Genomic DNA, 20,375 nt, shown 5'->3' on the forward strand with positions numbered 1-20,375 from the left:
GCGAAGCAAAATAACGCTTGGCGAAAAATAAAGTGAGGATGACATATGAACGACAAGGAAGAACAAAAAATAAACATACAGTAAACAAGAGTATATAAGCAAGATTTGGTTGTTAGGCCGTGTGTCCACCAAAGCTTTTTTCCATTCCTGGCATACGTTTTCAATGGGAGCGCCACGTTTTTTAAATGCCATGAGCGTAATGAGGCACTGAGCGTTTTTTTCATGCTGAAGCGCCGAGTGCCCAGCGTTTTTTACTGGTCGCCGAGAGTTGAAAAATGTTCAACTTTGGATAAAACACAGCGCTCATCACTGTCACTTTTTACCCAGCCGTCCAATCACAGTGGAGGAGGGGCGGGACTAATACCACACTGACCAACAATCACAACAACATTCTTTCTGTACAACGACATCCACCAACAAAGCTAACCAAACAAAAAGGATGAAAAATAATTTTTTAGTATGAAACAAATTATATGCAAAATCAGTTACAAGTAAACTGTGCTGTGGATATTCTGTATCTTAGCAACGAAACGTCTCAACGGAAAAAAACTTTGTGCTGCCAAAACGCTCTCAAGCGCCCAAAGCACAGCGTCTTCAGCAAAGCGTCTGGCGTTTTCAGCTGGATAAAAACGCTTTGGTGGACACACGGCCTTAAGGCCTGTTCTCACCAGGACGAATTTCGCGCGTGTTATTTGCTGACGTTTAACGCCTCGTGACTAAACAAAGGACATCAATGTGAGTGTTCACACCGACGCGTAAAATGCCACGCGTAAAAGCGTCATTTAAAAAAAAAAGTAATTTGATAAAAGCGTCATTTTTAAAAAAAGTCATTTGATAAAAGATAACTGTTATAGAGAGGTATTGCATGGCAAATGGGTGCCATCTAATGTCAGGGAATGAATTTGCATGTTCACTCGGCTCATCGTCAGCGAAAATCGCTTGGGTGTGAACACAAAAACACGTTGAAAAACGCTGACGAATAACGCGTGCTGATATTCGTCCCGGTGTGTACGGGCCTTTATAGTCGCCAGCAGCACAGACTAACAGCAAAACCAATGTTACTCACGTATGAAGCAGAAGCAACGCAACCTCCATCCATTTTTAGCCCTTTCTGCTTCAATCAATCCAGTAATGGAAAGCTTTTCTAACATTAATGTGGGTCCTAAAGCTCCTTTCTGATCATAAAATCACCCCTTCTTTATCCAGTGATATTCCTTTGACCTTTTCTCTTTTATAATGTCTCTCAGTCATCTCTCTTTCTACAGTCAAATCTTCCTCTTGCTCACTCTCTCCCCTCTCCGATCATGAGAGGACACGCCCCCAACTGCTGATTGGCTACAAGTGTTTTGTGGTGCTCGATCTGATCCACTTTCAACAGTGCTTACTGCACCTTTAATATACTTCTTTCTAATATTGTATGGATGCTTAAGTTGATCATATTAATGTGTAATAGAATTGCCAATAGTCTGAAGTTTGAGATCATTTAATTATCTGAACACCAAGATGAGAAACACATTTTCACCCAACTATATACAGATGTAAACCACGCAATAACCAAATGCAGTCTGTGTTTGTCGTGTAGTGCTTGCTTCAACACTGGTGGAAGACTGCGAGCATTTTAAAGAACTTTAGAAACCAGTTTACACAACATAGTGGGCATCTGGACACCTGTTTGTATGTGAATATTCTCTGCAATACATTGACTGGAAACTAAGATGTATTCAAGCTCATCTACTAAGATTGAATGCCATATTTAATATCCTCCTCACCAGCATCTTCAAGTTGCCTTCTTCGTTTGGGGGACTTTAACCCCACAGGGAGGAAGTCCACCATTTGGGCCAGCGGCTGCGTGGTGGTGGGATCAACAGGAAGGCATCCAGCTTAATTAATTCTAGGCCCTGAACTCAGCATGCCAGCCAGTGAGAACCAGGCCGAGAGCAGGAAAAAGACGGAGGCCATCTCTCAGGGGGTCCTCTGGATGCCCGGGGGCCCATTTCAGCACAGTCGACTTTAAAACAGAGGAAGGAGGCAAATAAATAAAGCCTCGGCGCTGAAACCTCCTTGAGATTTCTGTGCAATTACGACAGAGCTTGAACGCGCGCCAGAAAACAATTAACTTTTTCTTTCCCTCCGTCCACTGACAAGCCAGCGGTTAGACATTCCACGGACGCTGAAAGGCTGATTTTTCATTGTGACAGCGGCACACTGTACCACTAGTCCAATTAAAGCAGAGGTGTAATTCAATACAGCTTTTATATACACTACACCCTAAATCAGATGAAGTGTTGTGTGCATAGGAATGAAAGTGAATAATGTGTGTGTGTGTGTGTTATTGTTTGCTGTGCGAGTTCGGAGAGGTGTGAGTCACTGAGTAAAACCCCAAACGTTCATAAAAATAATAGGGGTGGGGGTCTGGCTGCAGCAGCCAAAAGAAACGACACAGAGTGCAAACTGTGTATAACCCAACTCCACAATGATGTCCAATAATATCCTGTTATAATGAGCCGTGAACCCTTCGAATAATAACGCGAGTGACGGGATCCACAGAATGGTTGATGGTCCGGTTGACATTTGTTTTGGGTCTGATATCCACACAATGGCAATTAGTTGGATGGATATGAAGGCTGGCATGCTAAATATAGAAAACAGAAAATCCTACAGACAACGAATGAGCATGAGATAGTCTGACCAATAGCACAAAGGCTCGCAAAGGCTATCAGTTTTCAGGGGTATCAGTCTCCAGGGCTCTGACTGGCTTTATCACAGAGTTACGAGCTCCAGTTACGACACGGGTCAGAGGTCAACAGTCAGCCATTGATTGGTAATGGTGGGCTTGGACCAGCTCAATCCCCGCAGCGCACTACATCACAGGCACAGCAAACAGGATCACAAAAACAAGTTTTAAATGTTTATTGCAGCACTCCATAGTAAGAATAAGACATTAGCTGACTGCTTTAGAGGACTAGTTTGCTTCAAGACCTGGTTAAAGAAGATTTATAAGCCCTTGGTGTTTAAAGAGAGGCGATGAGGGTGTTAAAGTGCTTTGCTCTCCTTAACTCAAGAGGACAATCTTTGTTCTTCCAAACAACAAACAAACCTACGCTAACCCAAGCGTGAGGATCATTCTTATTAGGGTGCATCCTACTGCTACTACAGCTCACACTTGGGGATAGAGATTTCAACAACTTAACCTTACGTTTTAGAGACCTTTTGACATTAATAGGGTTTTGTGGATTTTAGTTTATGTCTAAGAGCATTGAAGCCATCTACACTACCATGCTAAAACTTTAATATTGTGTAATATTATTACAATTTAAAACAACTTATAAAAAAAAATTAATATATGTTATGAAATGTAATTTATTCCTATGATGGCAAATCTGTATTTTCAGCATCTTTATTCCAGTCTTCAGTGTCACAGGATTCTTCAGAAATCATTTTAACTGTTGATTTGCTGCTCAAAAAATATTTATTATTATTATCAATGCTGAAAACAGTTGTGCATAATATTTTGTTTGAACCGTGATATAATTTTTTTGTTTTCAGGTTTCTTTGATGAATAGAAAGATCAAAATCAATAAGGTTATATTAGTTAATATTAGTTAACTACTTTAGTTAACATTAACTAAGAATGAGCAATACTTCTACAGCATTTATTGATCTTAGCAGATGTAAATTTCAACCTTTACTTATACATTATTAAACTCAAATGTAGCATTTGTTAACATTAGTTAAAGAGATAAAAAGGAAAATTCTGTCATTATTTACTTACTTTTATGTTCCAAACCTGTAAATGTCTTTGTTCTGCTATACAAAGAAAGATATTTGGGAGAATGTTTGTAACTAAACAGATCTCAGGCCCCATTGACTAGGAAAATAATACTAATGAGGCCTGAGATATGCTTGGTTACAAACATTTTCCTAAATATCTTCCATTGTGTACAGCAAAACAAATACATTTATACAAGTTTGGAACAACTTGAGGGTCAGCAAATGATGACAGAATTTTAATTTTTTGGGTTAACTGTCCCTTTAATGCACCATGAACTAACATATTCACAATCAATGAACAGCTGGATTTTTATTAGCATTAACAAAGATTAATAAATAAACAGTTACAAATGTATTGCTCATTGTTAGTTCATGTTACATTGTACATTAACAAATGAAACCTTATTGTAAAGTGTTACATTTTATTATGTCATTTTATGATGATTAAATGGGAGGGGGAAAACGCATGTAAGGAAGGACCCGAGTCTTACATTTGGGGGTGGGCTCTTTTAACTTAGGCCAGTAAGAAACCACCTTACAGCTAATCAAACTACCTTAGCAAGTTCCAAGTCCACCTATCAACTTGCAGCACCTAGGAAACAACCACTCAGCAACAACACAGTAACATCCTGGCAACCATCCACAACAGCATCATTATACTCTTGTGAACATGATCACATTTTCTTCATGAGATAAGTAATATAGAGATTTTGAACTAGAGCTCATTTGGCATATTATGTTTAAATTCAGAGTTATGGTTCTGATGAAGAAAAAAAGAAATACTCACAAAAAGAAAATATGCCTCTCTCATCAGTCTGGCCTAGTTAACAATGTAGTCTCCATGCAGAACATTCATCAAAATCTAATGGCCCTTTAGAGAGATTGAAAAGGTTTTGAAATGCAGTTCATCACAGAACACAGGATCCCTGCCAACTCCCAGACAGACCCCCACTCCACCTGGACATACAGTTGCCGTGTTTATTCTGGAGCTTGCATCCGCCTTACAGGTGTTCCTCAGGACTAGATAAGTACATGGAATGTCAGTCTCCAAACACAGGTGCTGCTTATGAAAGTGGCCAATATGCTTTACATTGCTGCTACATTTGTGAAGCCGGGGTTATGAAAACACACAGGACGACAAAAATGTTATGGCATTCCTTCAGCATAAGTGTCCTTTAAATATCAGACAAGACGCAGCCACCTGATCATTAATCTTTCCAGATATCCTTTTATTTTCATAGCAGTTTAAGTATCATTTATAAAGCCACTTTATCATAAATCACAAAATATCATTAGACTGTGCTACTGACTTGGCTTTTATGAATGATTAAGGTGATTTAGATGCGCTGCCTGGACCCAATAAAGCCCATTTTGTGCTGTGCAGGTGTCAGATGAGACGTTTTCATTTCCAAATGTTTCATATCAATATCCTTTCCCGGCAGACATTAAGATACAAAGCATACAGACTTTTATTGCCTTGCTCTAGGGTTACACTCAATGGGCATAAAAAAGATTTTATTGCAAAATAGCCTATACTCCGCCATTCAAAGGTTTGGGTCAGTACGTTTTTTGTTTTAACTTAAGTCTGCAGTAATGATGCTGAAAATACAGCTCTGTCATTTCAGGAATAAATGACACGTTCACTGTATTTTGATCAAATAAATGCAGCCTTGGTGAGCAAATGAGACTAATATCAAAAAAACATACCAACTCCAAATTTTTGAATGGTAGTGTATGTCATAAATAAAACCTGATATTTCAGTACCTCCTAGGCTACACCTCTCTCTCAGCAAACGTAAGACCCTCTATGAACACACTCACAAATACAGCTCAGTCGGTGTCTCTGCCCGAAGCTGCTGCTGGTTCTGGTGAGGACAGAGGGAGGAATGTGAGCATATGTCTCCACACCCATCACTCTGACCACAGGCCCACTCCAGCAGGCAGTCAGCAGCTAGCCAAGATAAACTAGCCAGCCATGAGGAGGCCAAGACACAGTCACAGAGCACTGAGACGCAGCTAAAGCACATCCAGACAGAGTGAGCAACAGCAATGCTGTGATATGTTGTTTACACCGGGAATGATTCTTTTGTACCTACTTCAGTAATAGAAAAACACTGATACATTTGTGTAAACTATACCATTCAAAGTTTGGAGTCTTTTTGTATATACTTTAATTCATCAAGGATGCCCTAATCAAAAGATTTATATTTCAAACAAATTCTGTTTGAAATTTCTATTCTAATTATGAAAAAATGGTTTCCACAAAATATTCATTGCATATTAGAATGATTTCTGAAGGATCATGTGAGACTGAAGTAATTACTGTAAAAGACTAAAGAAGACTAAAAATTTACTGTAAACGACTGAAGTAATTACACAACATTACTGGTTTCCCTGTTTTGTATTTTTAATCAAATAAATGCAGTCAGAGACTTATTAGTAAAACTTAGGAAAACAGGGTAACGCTTTAGTTTAAGGTCCAATTCTCGCTATTAACTTGCATATTACTTGTTAGGGTGACCACCCGTCCCGCTTTGTGTTGTAATGCACAGCATTTTGACTCCTTGTCTCGCACGTCACATATTGAGGAAATGTCCCGCATTTTCATCAGTCTATTGGTTTTTAATTATCATATTAAGAAAACAAAAGGATAATTCAGTCAATTAAAATTTGAATGATTCTGTTGTTGTTTAACCTGTCGCCTGCTGTGGTTGTTTTAATTCACATCCTTTCTAAGAATATGAAAGTTTTTGGTTTTGGTTTTTAATATATTCTTAAAATATAAGACTGTCTATCTAATGTCATGTTGTTTTACATTTTATTTGTTCATTGTTCATTTCACTGTAAAAAAATATTTTCAATTTTAACATTTTTTCTTTTGTCAAATCAACTTAGATAATTTATGTAGTTCAGATAACATGATATTTTGAGTTTCTGGTGATTAAATTAATCTCCTTCATAGCATTAACTCATTTTTTTGCATTTCAATGAACTTAAAATTTTAAGGCAACCATGCAGGTTACTTTTTTTTTTTTAAGTTAAACCAACAATATTTTTTTACAGTGTTTGTTGGATTTTAGTTGGACTTGGTCAGAACTGTTTCTAAAATAGTTATCTGCATGATGCCTGCTGTCTTTAAGCTCAGTGATGCTGAATTTAAATTACATATAAAATAAAGATTTATTTCTGGAAGGGACTAAAGAACAAAGAATTTTTATCAGCTGAAAGGCAAAATACAACTGTTTTTATTAGGTTAGACATCATATGACAGTTTCAGGGTATGTTTTAGTGTTGGTAACATGTCCCATGCATTGTCCCACACAGACTTATAATCTTCCCATATTTTGCTTGTTAGATAGTGGTCCCCCTATTACTATAGGATATTGGTTGTTTATCAGTACTTATAAAGCACACGTTAGTGCCTTATTTATTTATTTGAATTTTTATTTCGAACAATATAAATGACATACTGTATAGCAAATGCAATAAAAAGGATTTGATTTTTACATAACATAATTCAATCAATTGTTCGAAACTTGGAACTTATTTAGACCCACCCCGGTTATTCTGCATGACCATTTTTAGATCCCTCAATCCTTAATCCTTAAACCAAAGGTTAAGAAATTCATACAGTTTTGAAACAACTTGAGAGCATGTACATAATGACAGAATTTAAACTTTTAAACGAACTTTTCCTTTAAATACCTAAACTTAAAGGAAAAGTTCACTTAAACTTTTGTGGGGAAAAACAGTTTGTGGGAGGTAAAGCAGCGAAAGAAGGGAAACTCTTTCTTTAGCAAGAACAATCTAACACAGTATAAGATTGTTCGTTTGAAGATAACTGATTCTTTTCCTCTGTGAACCGTCCTAACCCTATGTCAGCATTCCCCATCAAGCCCTTCAATGGGCAGCATTGTGGGGCAAATTCAAGTCAACACATATCAATTAGCACAACCCAATGTGAACGAGGCCACTGGTGTCAGCTCTATGGCTCCTCCAACTAAATCTGCTCATAATTAGATTTACTCAGATATATTTTTAGCCTCTAAAATTCAGATTAGACACAAGGAGAAATGGTCACAAAACAAAGAGGGATAAAACAGATTCCGAGACAGATCTTACCACAGTGGGAATATAATTTCCTCTGGTATGGTGAAGGCCTAGTTGCTGTCTCACCATAGGAAATCACCATGTAAAGGTCATTTCAATGAGATGAGCTTATGGCATGCATGAACTCACTGCTCAGAAACGCTTATGAATGCTCCAGCTGCTGTTAGTGCCAGAGAGGCTGCAAACATGCTGACTGAGATGAAAAAAATGGACCAGCAGATCCTGAAACCTCACAAACAAGGGAACGAGGACTTACAGTGACCAAGAAAGCGAGTCCGTGCTAAAAATTTTACATGGTAACTATATTTTCTGTAAGATTTAAGGACTTAATAATGGGATACTCTAGTCATTCTGTTAAATTGTTTTGTTAGTAATGGCTAATACCAAGAAAAGCATGTGGTTCTTGTGTCTGCCAAACATGGCATCACGATGCTGCTGTGTTGTGGGTGGCTGTCAGAGCGTAGATATGTGGTTGCTAGCATTTGCTCTCTTCAACAAGCCAGGTCAGGTTCATGCCCGTACCACGAGTGTTTTTGAGTGTTTTAATTATTTTATTGAAAGTGTTTTTACATTCTGTATTACCTGTTGGTTTGGAAATGTCACAGTGGAACAAAAGAGTTCGTTTAGGAAAGGTCTGAGCATTGCGAGTATTTGGGATCCGTCTATGAGGTGTAGAACAAATTTATCAAGCCAGATGCCTTAGTAAAGCTACGAAAATCATATTAGACAAGTGTCCTTTTTTTTAAAATAGGGGGAAAATCCTTCCTGCCACAGGCAGTAAAATTCTTAAAGGGGTGATGAACTGAGAAATCTAATTTTCCTTGAGCTTTTGACATCTAAGAGGTCATAAGAATATCCTGTAAGTTTCAGGGCTGAAAACATCCTTGTCAGTCCAATAAAAACTTTTATTGACACCAGGGTCAGCAAACGACTTGTTTTTCAAAGTGGGGAACTATGACGTCAAAGAGGATAATACACCACCCCCGCAGAAGAAGAAGCTCAACGCCTGCTTCAAAATGGCCGGTTTAGCCCCGCCCACCGATTCGCGCGTTACACGCATAGCTAAATAACATAGATGCCTACCTCGTGATGACAAACCGGATCGAGCTATGCTTCTTCTGGATTCCAATAGGACTGCATGGATAAACTTTATTTTTAATGACGTTCCAGCTTATGAGGTAAAACATCGTCGTCTGTTTGCTTCATTTCACTGAGGATTGTTTTGTAAACAAGACTGGATTTGCAGACCGATTAAGAGTAAAGAACGGTGTTGTGCCGTCTATATTGGATCTGACAGGAATTGTGCAACACACGGGACTCTGGGTTGAACATGTATGGGCGAATCATTCCATTCGCCATTTTATAACATTGGACACTTTTTCAAAACAATTTCCCCCAAGTGCATCGACGGGTGAGTTCAAACTCATTATAATATGCAAAACTGTTCTCCACTCACAGCAGTGGGCGTTTACTTCCAAGTCTTCAGTGCGAGACGCCCATAAAAACCAAGAGTTTTTCAGCTAGGATCAAAACTAGGATAGAAAATAGCCTATTACTTATTCATTTTGATGTTTTTGAATGCAAAAACCAAGCGAACGTCATAAGTTGACCTCAGACAACAATATAATAAAATTTAAAAAGCCAGTTCATGACCCCTTTAAATTAAAGGTAGTGTTGGTGCTTACTGAGCGGTTCTTTGTTTTTTGTGTTTTTAATTTTTATGTATGTATATTGTTGGTTCTTTGTCTGTACGCATGTTAAAACACAAGCAACAAAAATTTCCCCACGGGGAAAATTTCTTGATTATTACGCAGGAATGAGAGTAGCCTATAGTTCCTAGTCATATCAGCCTAGAAAATTGCAACTTTATATTTTCCGTTTGTCTTAGTGCACAATGGAACTACAGAAGAGTCAAGTTTTAAATAGGAAAAATATCAAAACACTTTGGTGATTTTTTTTTTTTTTTTTTTTTTTGAGAAATGCTAATGGTCTTGTGCACTTCAATAATGTATGCTAAGCTATGCTAAAAGTGGTACCGCCAGAATCGGAGATCAGCTGAATGGATTCAAAAACATTAAAACTCAGCAGTTTAACTCTGGGGTAGTTGTAAAATGAGCCAATTTCCAAAAAAAAGTGGAGTATCCATTTAAGGGTTAACCCTTAAACGCATACCTCGGGTCTTTAGTGACTCGCGACATCATTTATACCCCCCTCTTCATCATTCATTTTTAAAGTTAGACATCAAGCTTCTTAGTAATCCTCAATCAATTAATTATAAACAAACAACAATTTTTTTTTTTATAAAAGAATGCCACTTTTCCTTTTCAATTTTCATAAAATTCTATAGGTTCGCTAATGACCTGAGTGTGTAACAGTGTAAACAGTGTTTTTAACCCACTGGCCAATTTGGCTATTACATTGTTTAAGTTACCGCTCATTCAGAATTTCTACTAGCCAAAAAAAGAAATGAACCAGACTTAAGTCACAGCTTATATATATATATATATATATATATATATATATATATATGTGTGTGTGTGTGTGTGACAATAATAAGAGCACTCTACCACTGTTGACTTTCCTCTTTTATTTTATTCATTCATAGCGAACATTCAGTTTTTAAATTATTGCTGTAATGCAACTGAACAAGCTTGCCGGGCATTTTCCTGTAAGCCAGATATGCGCAGATTCCGATAGTTGATAGAATATGTTTGAGATGGTGAATATGAGCCAGATGCTGAATGTACTGGGAAATGAGCTCTGACGAGGACAGTGATGATGCTATGAAACATCTGCTCAAACTGAACACTTCCAAGCTACAAAAGGTAAGAAAATACGCTTATTTTATTCTTCTGTAATTGTTACTCTAATATCAGGACTCAGAAGAGCTGAATATTATCACGACAGGTACAGATCCATCCGTGTTAGATAAATAAAACTATTGATTTATGGACATTTATTATTGCCAAATTATAAATTATGCCAAAGTTTGACTTGATTTACATAATTCGTAATACTGAATGCAAGATTGCTACTAAGCTCTATTGGCGTGGTTCGTTAAGGGTGACTTGTTTTGAAGGATACTTTAATTTATACCTTATTATTAAACATTTAGGTGAATAGGATTTTTACTTCCAGAACCTGTTACACTATATAGCAACGCTTGTCACTAACTATGGTATTTTGTTAGAAACTAGGTTCACTATGGTGATATTTTTCACACAAAACAGAAACAACTGTCACTACTTAAATCTGTATTAACCTAAAATGCAACCTCTCAGCTCTTTCTGTGCCTCCAGGCTTACGGATGAACCACAGTAGGTGAGACACAGTTTGTGTTTCCAGTCTTTGGGGTGACGGACAGACACGACGCAAAAAGATGTCTGGAATCAATTCTGGACATCCTGCTAATGTAAATAAAACCTTCACACAAACAAACACTTTCCTCTGGAATCTCTTAGATACAGAAATAAATTGGAAGGAGAAAAAAGGTGTTCTCTGTGTGAAATATGAGCAAAATATGAGCGAGCCTAATTGGTTTATTAACTTTTGTCAAAAACACAACTGTTAATCTTCCTTTACTATCCTTTTGCTTGAGTGTGACATCACCTATGTTAGTTTTTGAAACCAGCCTACCATATACAACAATGTTTGGTGAGACGCCATAAACTCCCAGCCTTCCACAATGGGACTGTAGATGTAATCCATCTAGCTCCTGTGCATATTGAGTCAGGCACTGTTTACACAAATGCTGGTTAGGTATCATTATTTCTCTGTGTATGTGGTTATCCGTTAAGTGCATATGGTTGAGTGTGTGTGTGTGGGGAGGGATTGTTGTTTATATACAGAGGAAGAAATAAGGATCCCTTGTAGAAGGAGCCAGATCCATTGGGCTGTTTCTCATGGCAAACTTCCTCTCTCTCTGATCAGGATTATTTGCAGATGCGATGGTGCCATTGCTTCTTTCTCAACGAGGGGGGAAAACCCACCATCTGCTCTCTTTCCGTTTACTGATCTCACTTTTCTCGTCTCAACTCGGTTTACAAACAGCCTTGGATGAGCCCTAATCTAACTCTACAGGTCACAAGTGGTGAGATGTTACCATTTTCTGTTGTTAAGTGCATGAGAAATCTTAACATCTTTGAATCTATTTTCTATTTTGATCACTCTAGTGCTCATTCATTCTCCTGGTCCCTTCTTCATAAATTGCCCTACAGACAAAATGGGCCATATGGACTGGGAATGTCCTAAGGGTGAGTAAATGATGACATATTTTTTTCATTTTTTGGTGTACTATCCCTTTAAGAGTTGGGCCCTCAAATAAACAATTTCTAAAGATATTACAAAACAATTAACATCAAAGAGAGAAAGAAAATAGAAGGAGGAAGTGGTACACCAGTACACCAGATGATCCTTAAACTTCATTTGGATGTTAGAAAATGCTAGAAAACATGTATTATCCTTAAAAAACAAAGACAACTATAACCCGTTTAAAAGTTTGCGGTCAGCAAGAATCATTAAATTGACAAAAAAAAAATATTTATAATAAATCAAAAGACATTTTATTTGTACAAAATATTTCTATTTCAAATCAGAAAGAGCTTTATATATTAAAGAGCTTAATTTATTAAATAAATTTCAAATAAAGTGTCCTGGAAAAATGCATCAAGGTTTCCATAAAAATATTAAGCAGCACAACTGTTTTTAACATTGATAATTGGAAGAAATGTTTCTTGAGAAGCAAATCAGCATGTTGTTATAATGATTTCTGAAGGATCATGTGACACTGAAGTCTGGAGTAATGATGCTGAAAATTCAGACTATTAATTACATATGAATTAAACTTTAAATATATTAAATAGAAAGCAGTTATTTTATATAGTTATAATATTTCCTAGTTAATATTAGGCTAGTTTTTTTTTTATCAAATAAATGCAGACTTGAAGAACATAAGAGACCTCTTTCAAAAACCTTTCGACGGTCGTGTCAATAAATGCTTTTTCACTCAGCATTACACAGCATAATCTCTACAGAAAGGGGCTGAACAAAGAGTTCAAACTAATTATTTCAGTAAATTAATAGCAAATTTCATGTGACCATGATTTATTAGTGAGCTATATTTTGTACATTTATGGAACATTCTCAGTCTTATTGTCTGGGTTTTGGTCTTTCAGGGTTGACATTCACCATTTATTAAGGGAAGTTTAAGATAACTGAGAAATGACTTGACTCTTGCTCATTTCCTGAACATGTTGCCCTATTCATTTCCAGGTGTGTTTCAGGTTGATTTCCACATTACACTGAGCCGACATCTGTGTTGTCTATAGCTCCAAGCACCCGGGCCACTGCAGCCGAACATCTGCAGTCAGAACACCACTGAATATGCCCTTACATACACAAACATGGACATGCATTCTCATACCCGCACACAAACTCCCATACAACAAGAACACACATCCACACTTATGTTCACTTATCTAAATGTGGATGTTCCATGTATGATGTTCTTGCTTAAAGCTAAACATTAATACTACAGACTAACTCAAACCCACAATCTACTCCCCCAACACCCCCCTAAAAAAAAAAAAAAAAAGAATAATAATCAAAAAGATATAGAAATTGATAACTATGCACCAACTATGTTCTCAAATGTCCCCAAAGTCATATTTAGTATATATGTAGCTTCTGGGGAAAGATTTCTCCTCAAAAGCTGAGCTAATTAAACCCACCCACTCACTGACGCTCATATAAATGTATACTTCCTCACATAAACACATGCACATGCACACCCAGTCTACTAACACTTGGCAGGCCGGCCTCATACGCAGCTTGTTTACGGCTGTGGCACAGAGCGGCTGCAGAATCCCTGTGCTAAAATGTTCCGTAATGAAAAACGTGTGCTTTGCTCCTCACCTATCAGGTGCTAGAGGTCAGAGGTGACACATGGAGCCTGTTAGCATTCCAGCCTCAAGATCAGAAGAAGGATGAAACTATTTATGCTGCAAGAAAGTATGCTCGTGTTTGAATGCTCCTGCCTGTCGTTTTCGTCTCACAAATTCACACCATCCATCACAAAATTTCCTCTCCTCTCCATCCTTCTTACTCTCTCCATAATCTTTAGTAAATCTGTAGCAGACCTGAGACTCGGGCCCTGCCCAGGCTCTCACAGCGAGCTGCATGTTTCACATTACAGGCATATTTCCACATTGTATTTTGCTAACCCTCGCCTGCTGATAAAGGGCCAAAGAGCTTCAAAGAAAAAATGCTCCTCAGCACTTACAGTGACCAAACGTCTGCTGAGCACTGGATAATAACAAGATCTCTTTTGACAGGACCCATGCTGAGCGGCGGAGTGGTCAAGGCTGCGGAGCCCAGCGCACTATAGCCGGCCCTCTCGGAAACCCCCGGACTCCAGGGGTTTGGCCTTGCGGTGATAGCTACATTCATCAACTCTTCCTGGGTTCCTCGTTGATAAAATGAGAAGGGAACCGAGGAGCGCAGAGAGGATGGGAAATGTAAGCAAAGCACTTGCAACAGATGGGCTGAATGAGACACTCTGTTTTAAACTACATGGAAACACAAAATGGGGTGATCGTTCAGGGTCTCGACGAAGAAAAAGATGAGAAAGTGTGATAGAACGGGGCAGAAAGCTCATAAAGAATGAAAGGCAGTGATGACAGCTGGGCACGAGGTTTATGGTTTGGATTAGTGCAGGCGAGACTGAGAGAGCAGGTCTATGTCTTGTTTTAATAACAGTTTTTAATTCCACTCATCTAATTGAATTTTGTCAATTAAAAATGAAATCCATTCCTCTTATTTGATTGGCCAAGCACCACTTTAACACTTTACAATAAGGTTCCATTTTTTTTTTAATAATTATGAATAATAGTATTATTCATAATTCTATATAACAATAATGTAAAATACATTTACTTAATATCAGTTATAAATTGTATTTATAATAGTATATTTATTTTAATTATAAATATTCACTTTATTTATTTCTTTTAATAATTTTTGAACCTAGGCTAATTTTTAATTTATAATATAATTGTTACATGTTGTTCATTGTTAATCCATGCTCCATCATAGTACATCCATGTACATTTACACAGCTTAAAAATGTACTAATATGTAAGTAGAAATGAAAAAACACTGTTTATTGTTAGTTTATGATACAAAATGATATAAACTGCATGACCTCATGATAAAAAAAAAATTGAACCAAGGGAGGTTTGTCTTTATATCACTTTGCTTGTTTGTGTGACCTTGACCCTGCTTTTGCCCTCTTTTTTTTTCTATTTATGTTGGCAGTGAAAAAATAAACATAACAACTGGCCAGTTATTGCTTATTAATGTTTTGTTTACAGAACTGTTGCATAACATATACTATTATCACAATTGAAACCAGAGTGTGACTTTCGTTAAAAACTATGCCGAAAAAAGTTCGACAAGCTTTTTTCACACGAGTAAGACAAGACGATGATGAGATGCCAATAAGGTAATTTAACAAAAACTGTGACGAAAAAAAGACGAGAGTAAATGCAAGTTTAAAAATAAAAACTTTACCAAAACCTCTCTTTATTTTTGTCGGGGGGAAAAAAGAGGAGAATTAATGTATAATTCTCAGTATAATATTGAACTGTTCGACATCCACGGTGCAATACGCGCTTGTGAATTGCGTCTTTTTTTACCCTTTGCGATTAAATAATTAAATAAGTGCATTTTATCTCTCTCCAAACTAGCTCTGTTTAACCCTTATGCAGCATGACGAAAATGTATTGACTAAAATAGCCAGACCTGGTTTCACAGACAGGGCTTAGATTAAGCCAGAATTAGACCTTAGTTGAATTAGGACATTTAAATAGATTAAATGTGCATTATATTAAAAAAAAGCATTACTGGGTGTGCATCTGACAAAACAATGTCACTGACATATTTTAAGATATATCAGTGCAAGTTGCTTTCAATTAAAACAGCGCAAATATGCATTTTAGTCTGCGGGACTATCTTAAGATTTGTCTGTGAAACAAAGTTGACTAAACAAAAACGGGACAAGGTTGACTAAATATGATATCAGTTTAAACAACTAAAGTGACACAAACTCTTTCCCATAATGCATCATTTAATATGTGACAACAGCACGTTTTGATTAGCGCTAGACTGCTCCGTTGGCCACATTATCTTGTCTAAATGGGGCGGCTGACATTAAAGTGAGTGTGGTGAGGCAGATGACAGGACCTCAGCGCTGGCTGTGTGTATCTCAGGGTGTGTGCACATGGCACACACAGCCCGTGTCCTGGAATAGCTCTGCTGGCCTGGAATGCATGGGTCGGTATGGGGGTTGGGGGCAGTCCTGGGGGGTGAAGAGGCCTGGAATCTCTACCCCAGATGACGATTTATCAATCAATCCGGATCACTCAGAACATCCTCAAAATTACTGGCCGGCTGACAGCTTTGATTTACGGGGGGTCTGGGCCCAAGCTGCGGCCTGTCTGCACCTAGCTGTTGTTCTACCCATCACGTTCCCCAGACCCCTGCGCAGCGCCGAAGCCGTGTCTCTTCCACAGAGCTTTGAGAAACCAGATCTACGCCGTCCATCTCAGCGCACCAGGCACAGACAGGACTTCCATTAGTGAACCTGCCTAACCTTTGGCATTCTGACTTCCTGACCCCTCCCTAAACGACCATATTGGGATGAAAAGACAGCGAGGCTGAGGCATGTTTTACAGGGTCATCAGCTTTCTGCCTATCTGCTGTTATCTATGTACCTGTTTCATCAGAGGCGTAAATGTCTATACTAAAACAAACAGACATATTTATTCAACACTTGGGCAAGTATATATTAGTCAAATATTGTACAAAAAACATTAAACTATAGGTACAACAAAATGTACAATTGTGAACAATAGCTGAATAGAAAAACTGATACGTTTGTAAATGCATTTAACAATAGCAGAGAAGCAGAATTTAGCTGTACTTATTTTCTTAAATAATCCATGGCCTTACTATATATCTTACTATCTCCTCTGACACGAAATGTTGTTATGAATGTCAAAATATTAATGAAAAATTGCAGTGCCACAAGAAAAAGCAGCAAGAATTCCCTCCGTTTACAGTGGAAAGCAAAGCATTGGAATGCAAAAACACATTCTGCGTGAATGTGGTTTACATTTTTTGGCAAATATTTTGCTGGTAAAATCCAGTAAATTAAACAGGAATCCACGCGATTGGGAATTTCGTACAAGTACGAAAGATTTGCCCAGGCAGATTTTGCAACAGGTTCACAAAGACCAACAGGAAGCTGCTTGGTTTGAAAGTGATACAATGCTACAACAAACGTAGACCTAAAATTACTGTATTAGCTTTAGCCATGTAGCCAAGTGATCTGCCAAAACACCAGAAAGATTGCTGGAAAAAACAGCCTTTGACATCTCTTGTAAATGTCCTAACCTGCATGATTGATTTTGTGGTTGCAGTTTATTATTATAAATATTATAAATGGTCACAAACCACTGCCTTAACACACACACAAACAAACAAACAGTGAATGAGAGAGGACTGGAGAAAGGAATACAATTCCAAGACAGGAAAGATATATGGCCAACTGTTCATCCCAGCGCCCCAAAATGCATTCTCTTCATTCTTAATAATTAACGCAGTAAATCGTCTTCGAGAGGGAGGGAGGACGTGCACACAAACACCACCGGCTCACAGTTCAGAGAGCATTCAAACTCAGCGCTCGATGCTGGACGTTGTATCACCGGTGCGGTTCGCTTCCTCTGTGTGAATCTGAGTGCTGATATGTGTTATCCTGCCCTTCCACATGTGCTTTATTATATGTGGGATTCTCAGTCAAGCCCTGGGCCCCTGGCGGCGCTACCCAGAGCGCCCAAATCTCTGCCACAACAACACAACCAGGACGACAACTCCCTCTGTTGTGTTTGCTCAGCTGGTCCGGCTTTGTCAGTCAGTATCAAACTCCTTGTTCCTGCCCCTTTACTGTTATTCTTTGCCTCTGTTTGGTTTCTTTGCACTAACATGGTTTGTTGGTTCTTTTGTGCTTTGTGTTGCATCAAAGGGAACATCTCCCATGTACCCTGTTTGTTCCCTTGGACAATGATAGGGTCAAGGGGTCACTGATAACAGACAGCTACCTGTAACCTGTGAAGTTGAGGCAACCAGGGCATGGCAACAAGGACTGCCTGATGGTCCAGTGCCAGCGTAAAGGATGATGGATGTTGAGGGAACTTCACTGTCCCAATCAGGCATGTACTGCGTTTATCATTAGCATGTGTTTTTAAGTTTTGCCAATTTAAACATTCAACTGTCTGAGACAGCTTTGTGCACATACACCGAAAATGCTAGCACAGGAAGCCGCCTCTCAGACGGCGTGCAAACACCAAACTGAGTTCTCTTTCGTGTCTTCTTGTTGCGCTAGAATGGACTAATAAACAGAAATTTGTCAAAATGCCTGTCTTGGAGAGTATTCTTGTAAACATAGCCGAGAAGAATCTTAAGTCAACTTAAGAAAACGCACGAGTATAAGAATACTGAATCTGTGCATTATGTCTTAAAGCAGGGGTGGTCCTGAAGAGTTTAGCTCCTAACTTGCCTCAACACACCTGCCTGGAAGTTTCTAGTATGCCTATAGACCTTGATTAGCTGGTTCAGGTGTGTTTAAGGCCACGTTTACACAAAGCCGGGTATTTAGCGAAACGACTATTTTCCCCCTCTCCGTTTTCAAAAATAACATCATTCACACACCCGCATAAATACGCCGTCGAGCGCCATCATAACTATGCCAAACCTATTGGCGGCAGTGTAGGGGTTAAGGATAAAGCCATGCAAGCCAATCAGAATCTTCAGAATCGACAAGAGAGAACCTAAAACGGCGTTTCTCCCAGTTCACACGACAACACATAACCGGCGTTTTCACGAATCTCCACTTTGGCCGGAGTTTTTAGAAATAATCGTTTTATGTGATAAAAACGGGGTTTTCGTGTAAACGAGAGGCCAAACCGCAGGGAAATATCTGCGTTTTCCCTTCGTGTAAACGGGGCCTAATTGGGGTTGGGTCTCTCCAGAAGCAGGACTTAAAGTCACAACAGCTTAATAAACCTGTTGCTGTCTGTGTTTAAATGTTTATTAAACAACAGCGGACAAAGAAAATTAATTTTTCTAACTTTAATAAGGACTAATCTATATTTAATCTATACAAGATTATGTGTTCTTTTACATTTGGCTGTAGGCTAAGTTTTAGCTGTGGTATCGATAATTGTGAAATTTCGCTAGTATCTAAAATGTTGGGTTCATAACCTCATTTAATGGAATACATGATTTAATGAGTAAGTGAAAATGTTGCCAGGGCAAGTAAAAATGTTGAACGATTAACCCAACCGGGCCAGTAGTAATAATCCTTAATGTAGAGCCCTGTCAACTTTCAGTTTAAAAACACATGGCATTAAGTCTGAGTGAGTGCTATATCACTGACCTGCAAAGATGCGTAGGCGTTTGCGTCTCGGGGGTGGCCCGAGCCCTGAAACACCAGTACAGTCATCTTCATCATCGCAGTCCCCACTTTCTAGGCCCTCCTCGTCCTCGTCTGCCTGGCCTTGTCTGGCTGGGTCTCTTCTCGCATTGCTCCCTCCTGGTCGAGCCCTCCATCGCTTCTCAGGCAACGTCACCATCCGTAAAAGCTACAGATTAAAAAGATCATTAGCATCAAGAAGGGTGGAAACACGGAACTTATGCTATTAACCGGTAAATCTTCAACATGAAAATATGTGAAATTATTGCAATATTAAATAAAAATATCAAAAAGTACTTCAAGTAAATAGCTTGGGTTTAAGAGGAAAAAAAATTGGAAATCACTGCTATAGAACATCATCATATCAGTATGAGATCATAAATCAGAATGAGATTAGGTTTATGGATTTGTGCTTAGATCACATGCACACTATAGATGAAATCTGCCAAACAAAGTCATGGCCAAATATTTCATTTCAGCACACTAAGTAAAAGGACCGACATCTGGAGGGAAACTAGTTATTTACTGGATAGAGTTGGAGTAAAATCTGAGAGATTACTGTGGAAGAAAAAAGAACAATAGCAGAACAATGGACCAAAAAATTTGGTTTCGTTTTTTTTTTTTGTGGTAGATGACAAGGTCCTAAGGTGTCACTTCAACAACAGCTATTTTAAACAGCATTTTGTGATATTTTTTATAATTATTATGCAAAATAATGAATCTGATGTGACTTTACATTATTTGAAAAACTAATATATTCGTACTATTCAAATTCTTTGTCATTCTGCAGGTCTATTTAAAGACCCAAAAAATTTCACCCAAATGGTCCAAAAATAACAAAAGCTACGACTTTATTCAGCATTGTATTGTCTTCCGGTTCTATTGTCAAGCCACTTTCACGCTGATGACGTGTTATCAGTGCGCCCGAGCTTCATTTACAGTCTGAGGGAGACGCATGATGTAA

At 38.2% G+C, this 20,375-nt stretch overlaps 1 protein-coding gene and 1 long non-coding RNA gene across 3 annotated transcripts in view; one reads left to right on the top strand and one right to left on the bottom strand.

Annotated features, from left to right (window-relative positions):
• Nucleotides 1-20,375, bottom strand: part of gpc3 (glypican 3) — a 143,648-nt gene that overhangs the window by 5,867 nt on the left and 117,406 nt on the right. Inside the window, exon 7 of the mRNA XM_039665703.2 lies at nucleotides 19,376-19,580. Within this exon, the coding sequence (XP_039521637.2) occupies nucleotides 19,376-19,580 (205 nt within the window). The remainder of the gene's footprint in view (nucleotides 1-19,375; nucleotides 19,581-20,375) is intronic.
• On the top strand, nucleotides 8,070-14,437 carry LOC148977553 (uncharacterized). Of its 2 annotated transcripts, none has more exons than XR_016169681.1 (5): nucleotides 8,070-8,177; nucleotides 11,181-11,293; nucleotides 11,812-11,971; nucleotides 12,054-12,134; nucleotides 14,214-14,437. It is a non-coding gene; the product is annotated as an uncharacterized LOC148977553 (long non-coding RNA). The 2 variants fall into 2 exon arrangements; XR_016169680.1 differs by lacking the exon at nucleotides 14,214-14,437 and adding an exon at nucleotides 13,153-13,265.

This window comes from Pimephales promelas, chromosome 9 (assembly GCF_988280905.1).
Source record: "Pimephales promelas chromosome 9, fPimPro1.hap1.1, whole genome shotgun sequence".
In the NCBI taxonomy this organism is placed as follows: domain Eukaryota; kingdom Metazoa; phylum Chordata; class Actinopteri; order Cypriniformes; family Leuciscidae; genus Pimephales; species Pimephales promelas.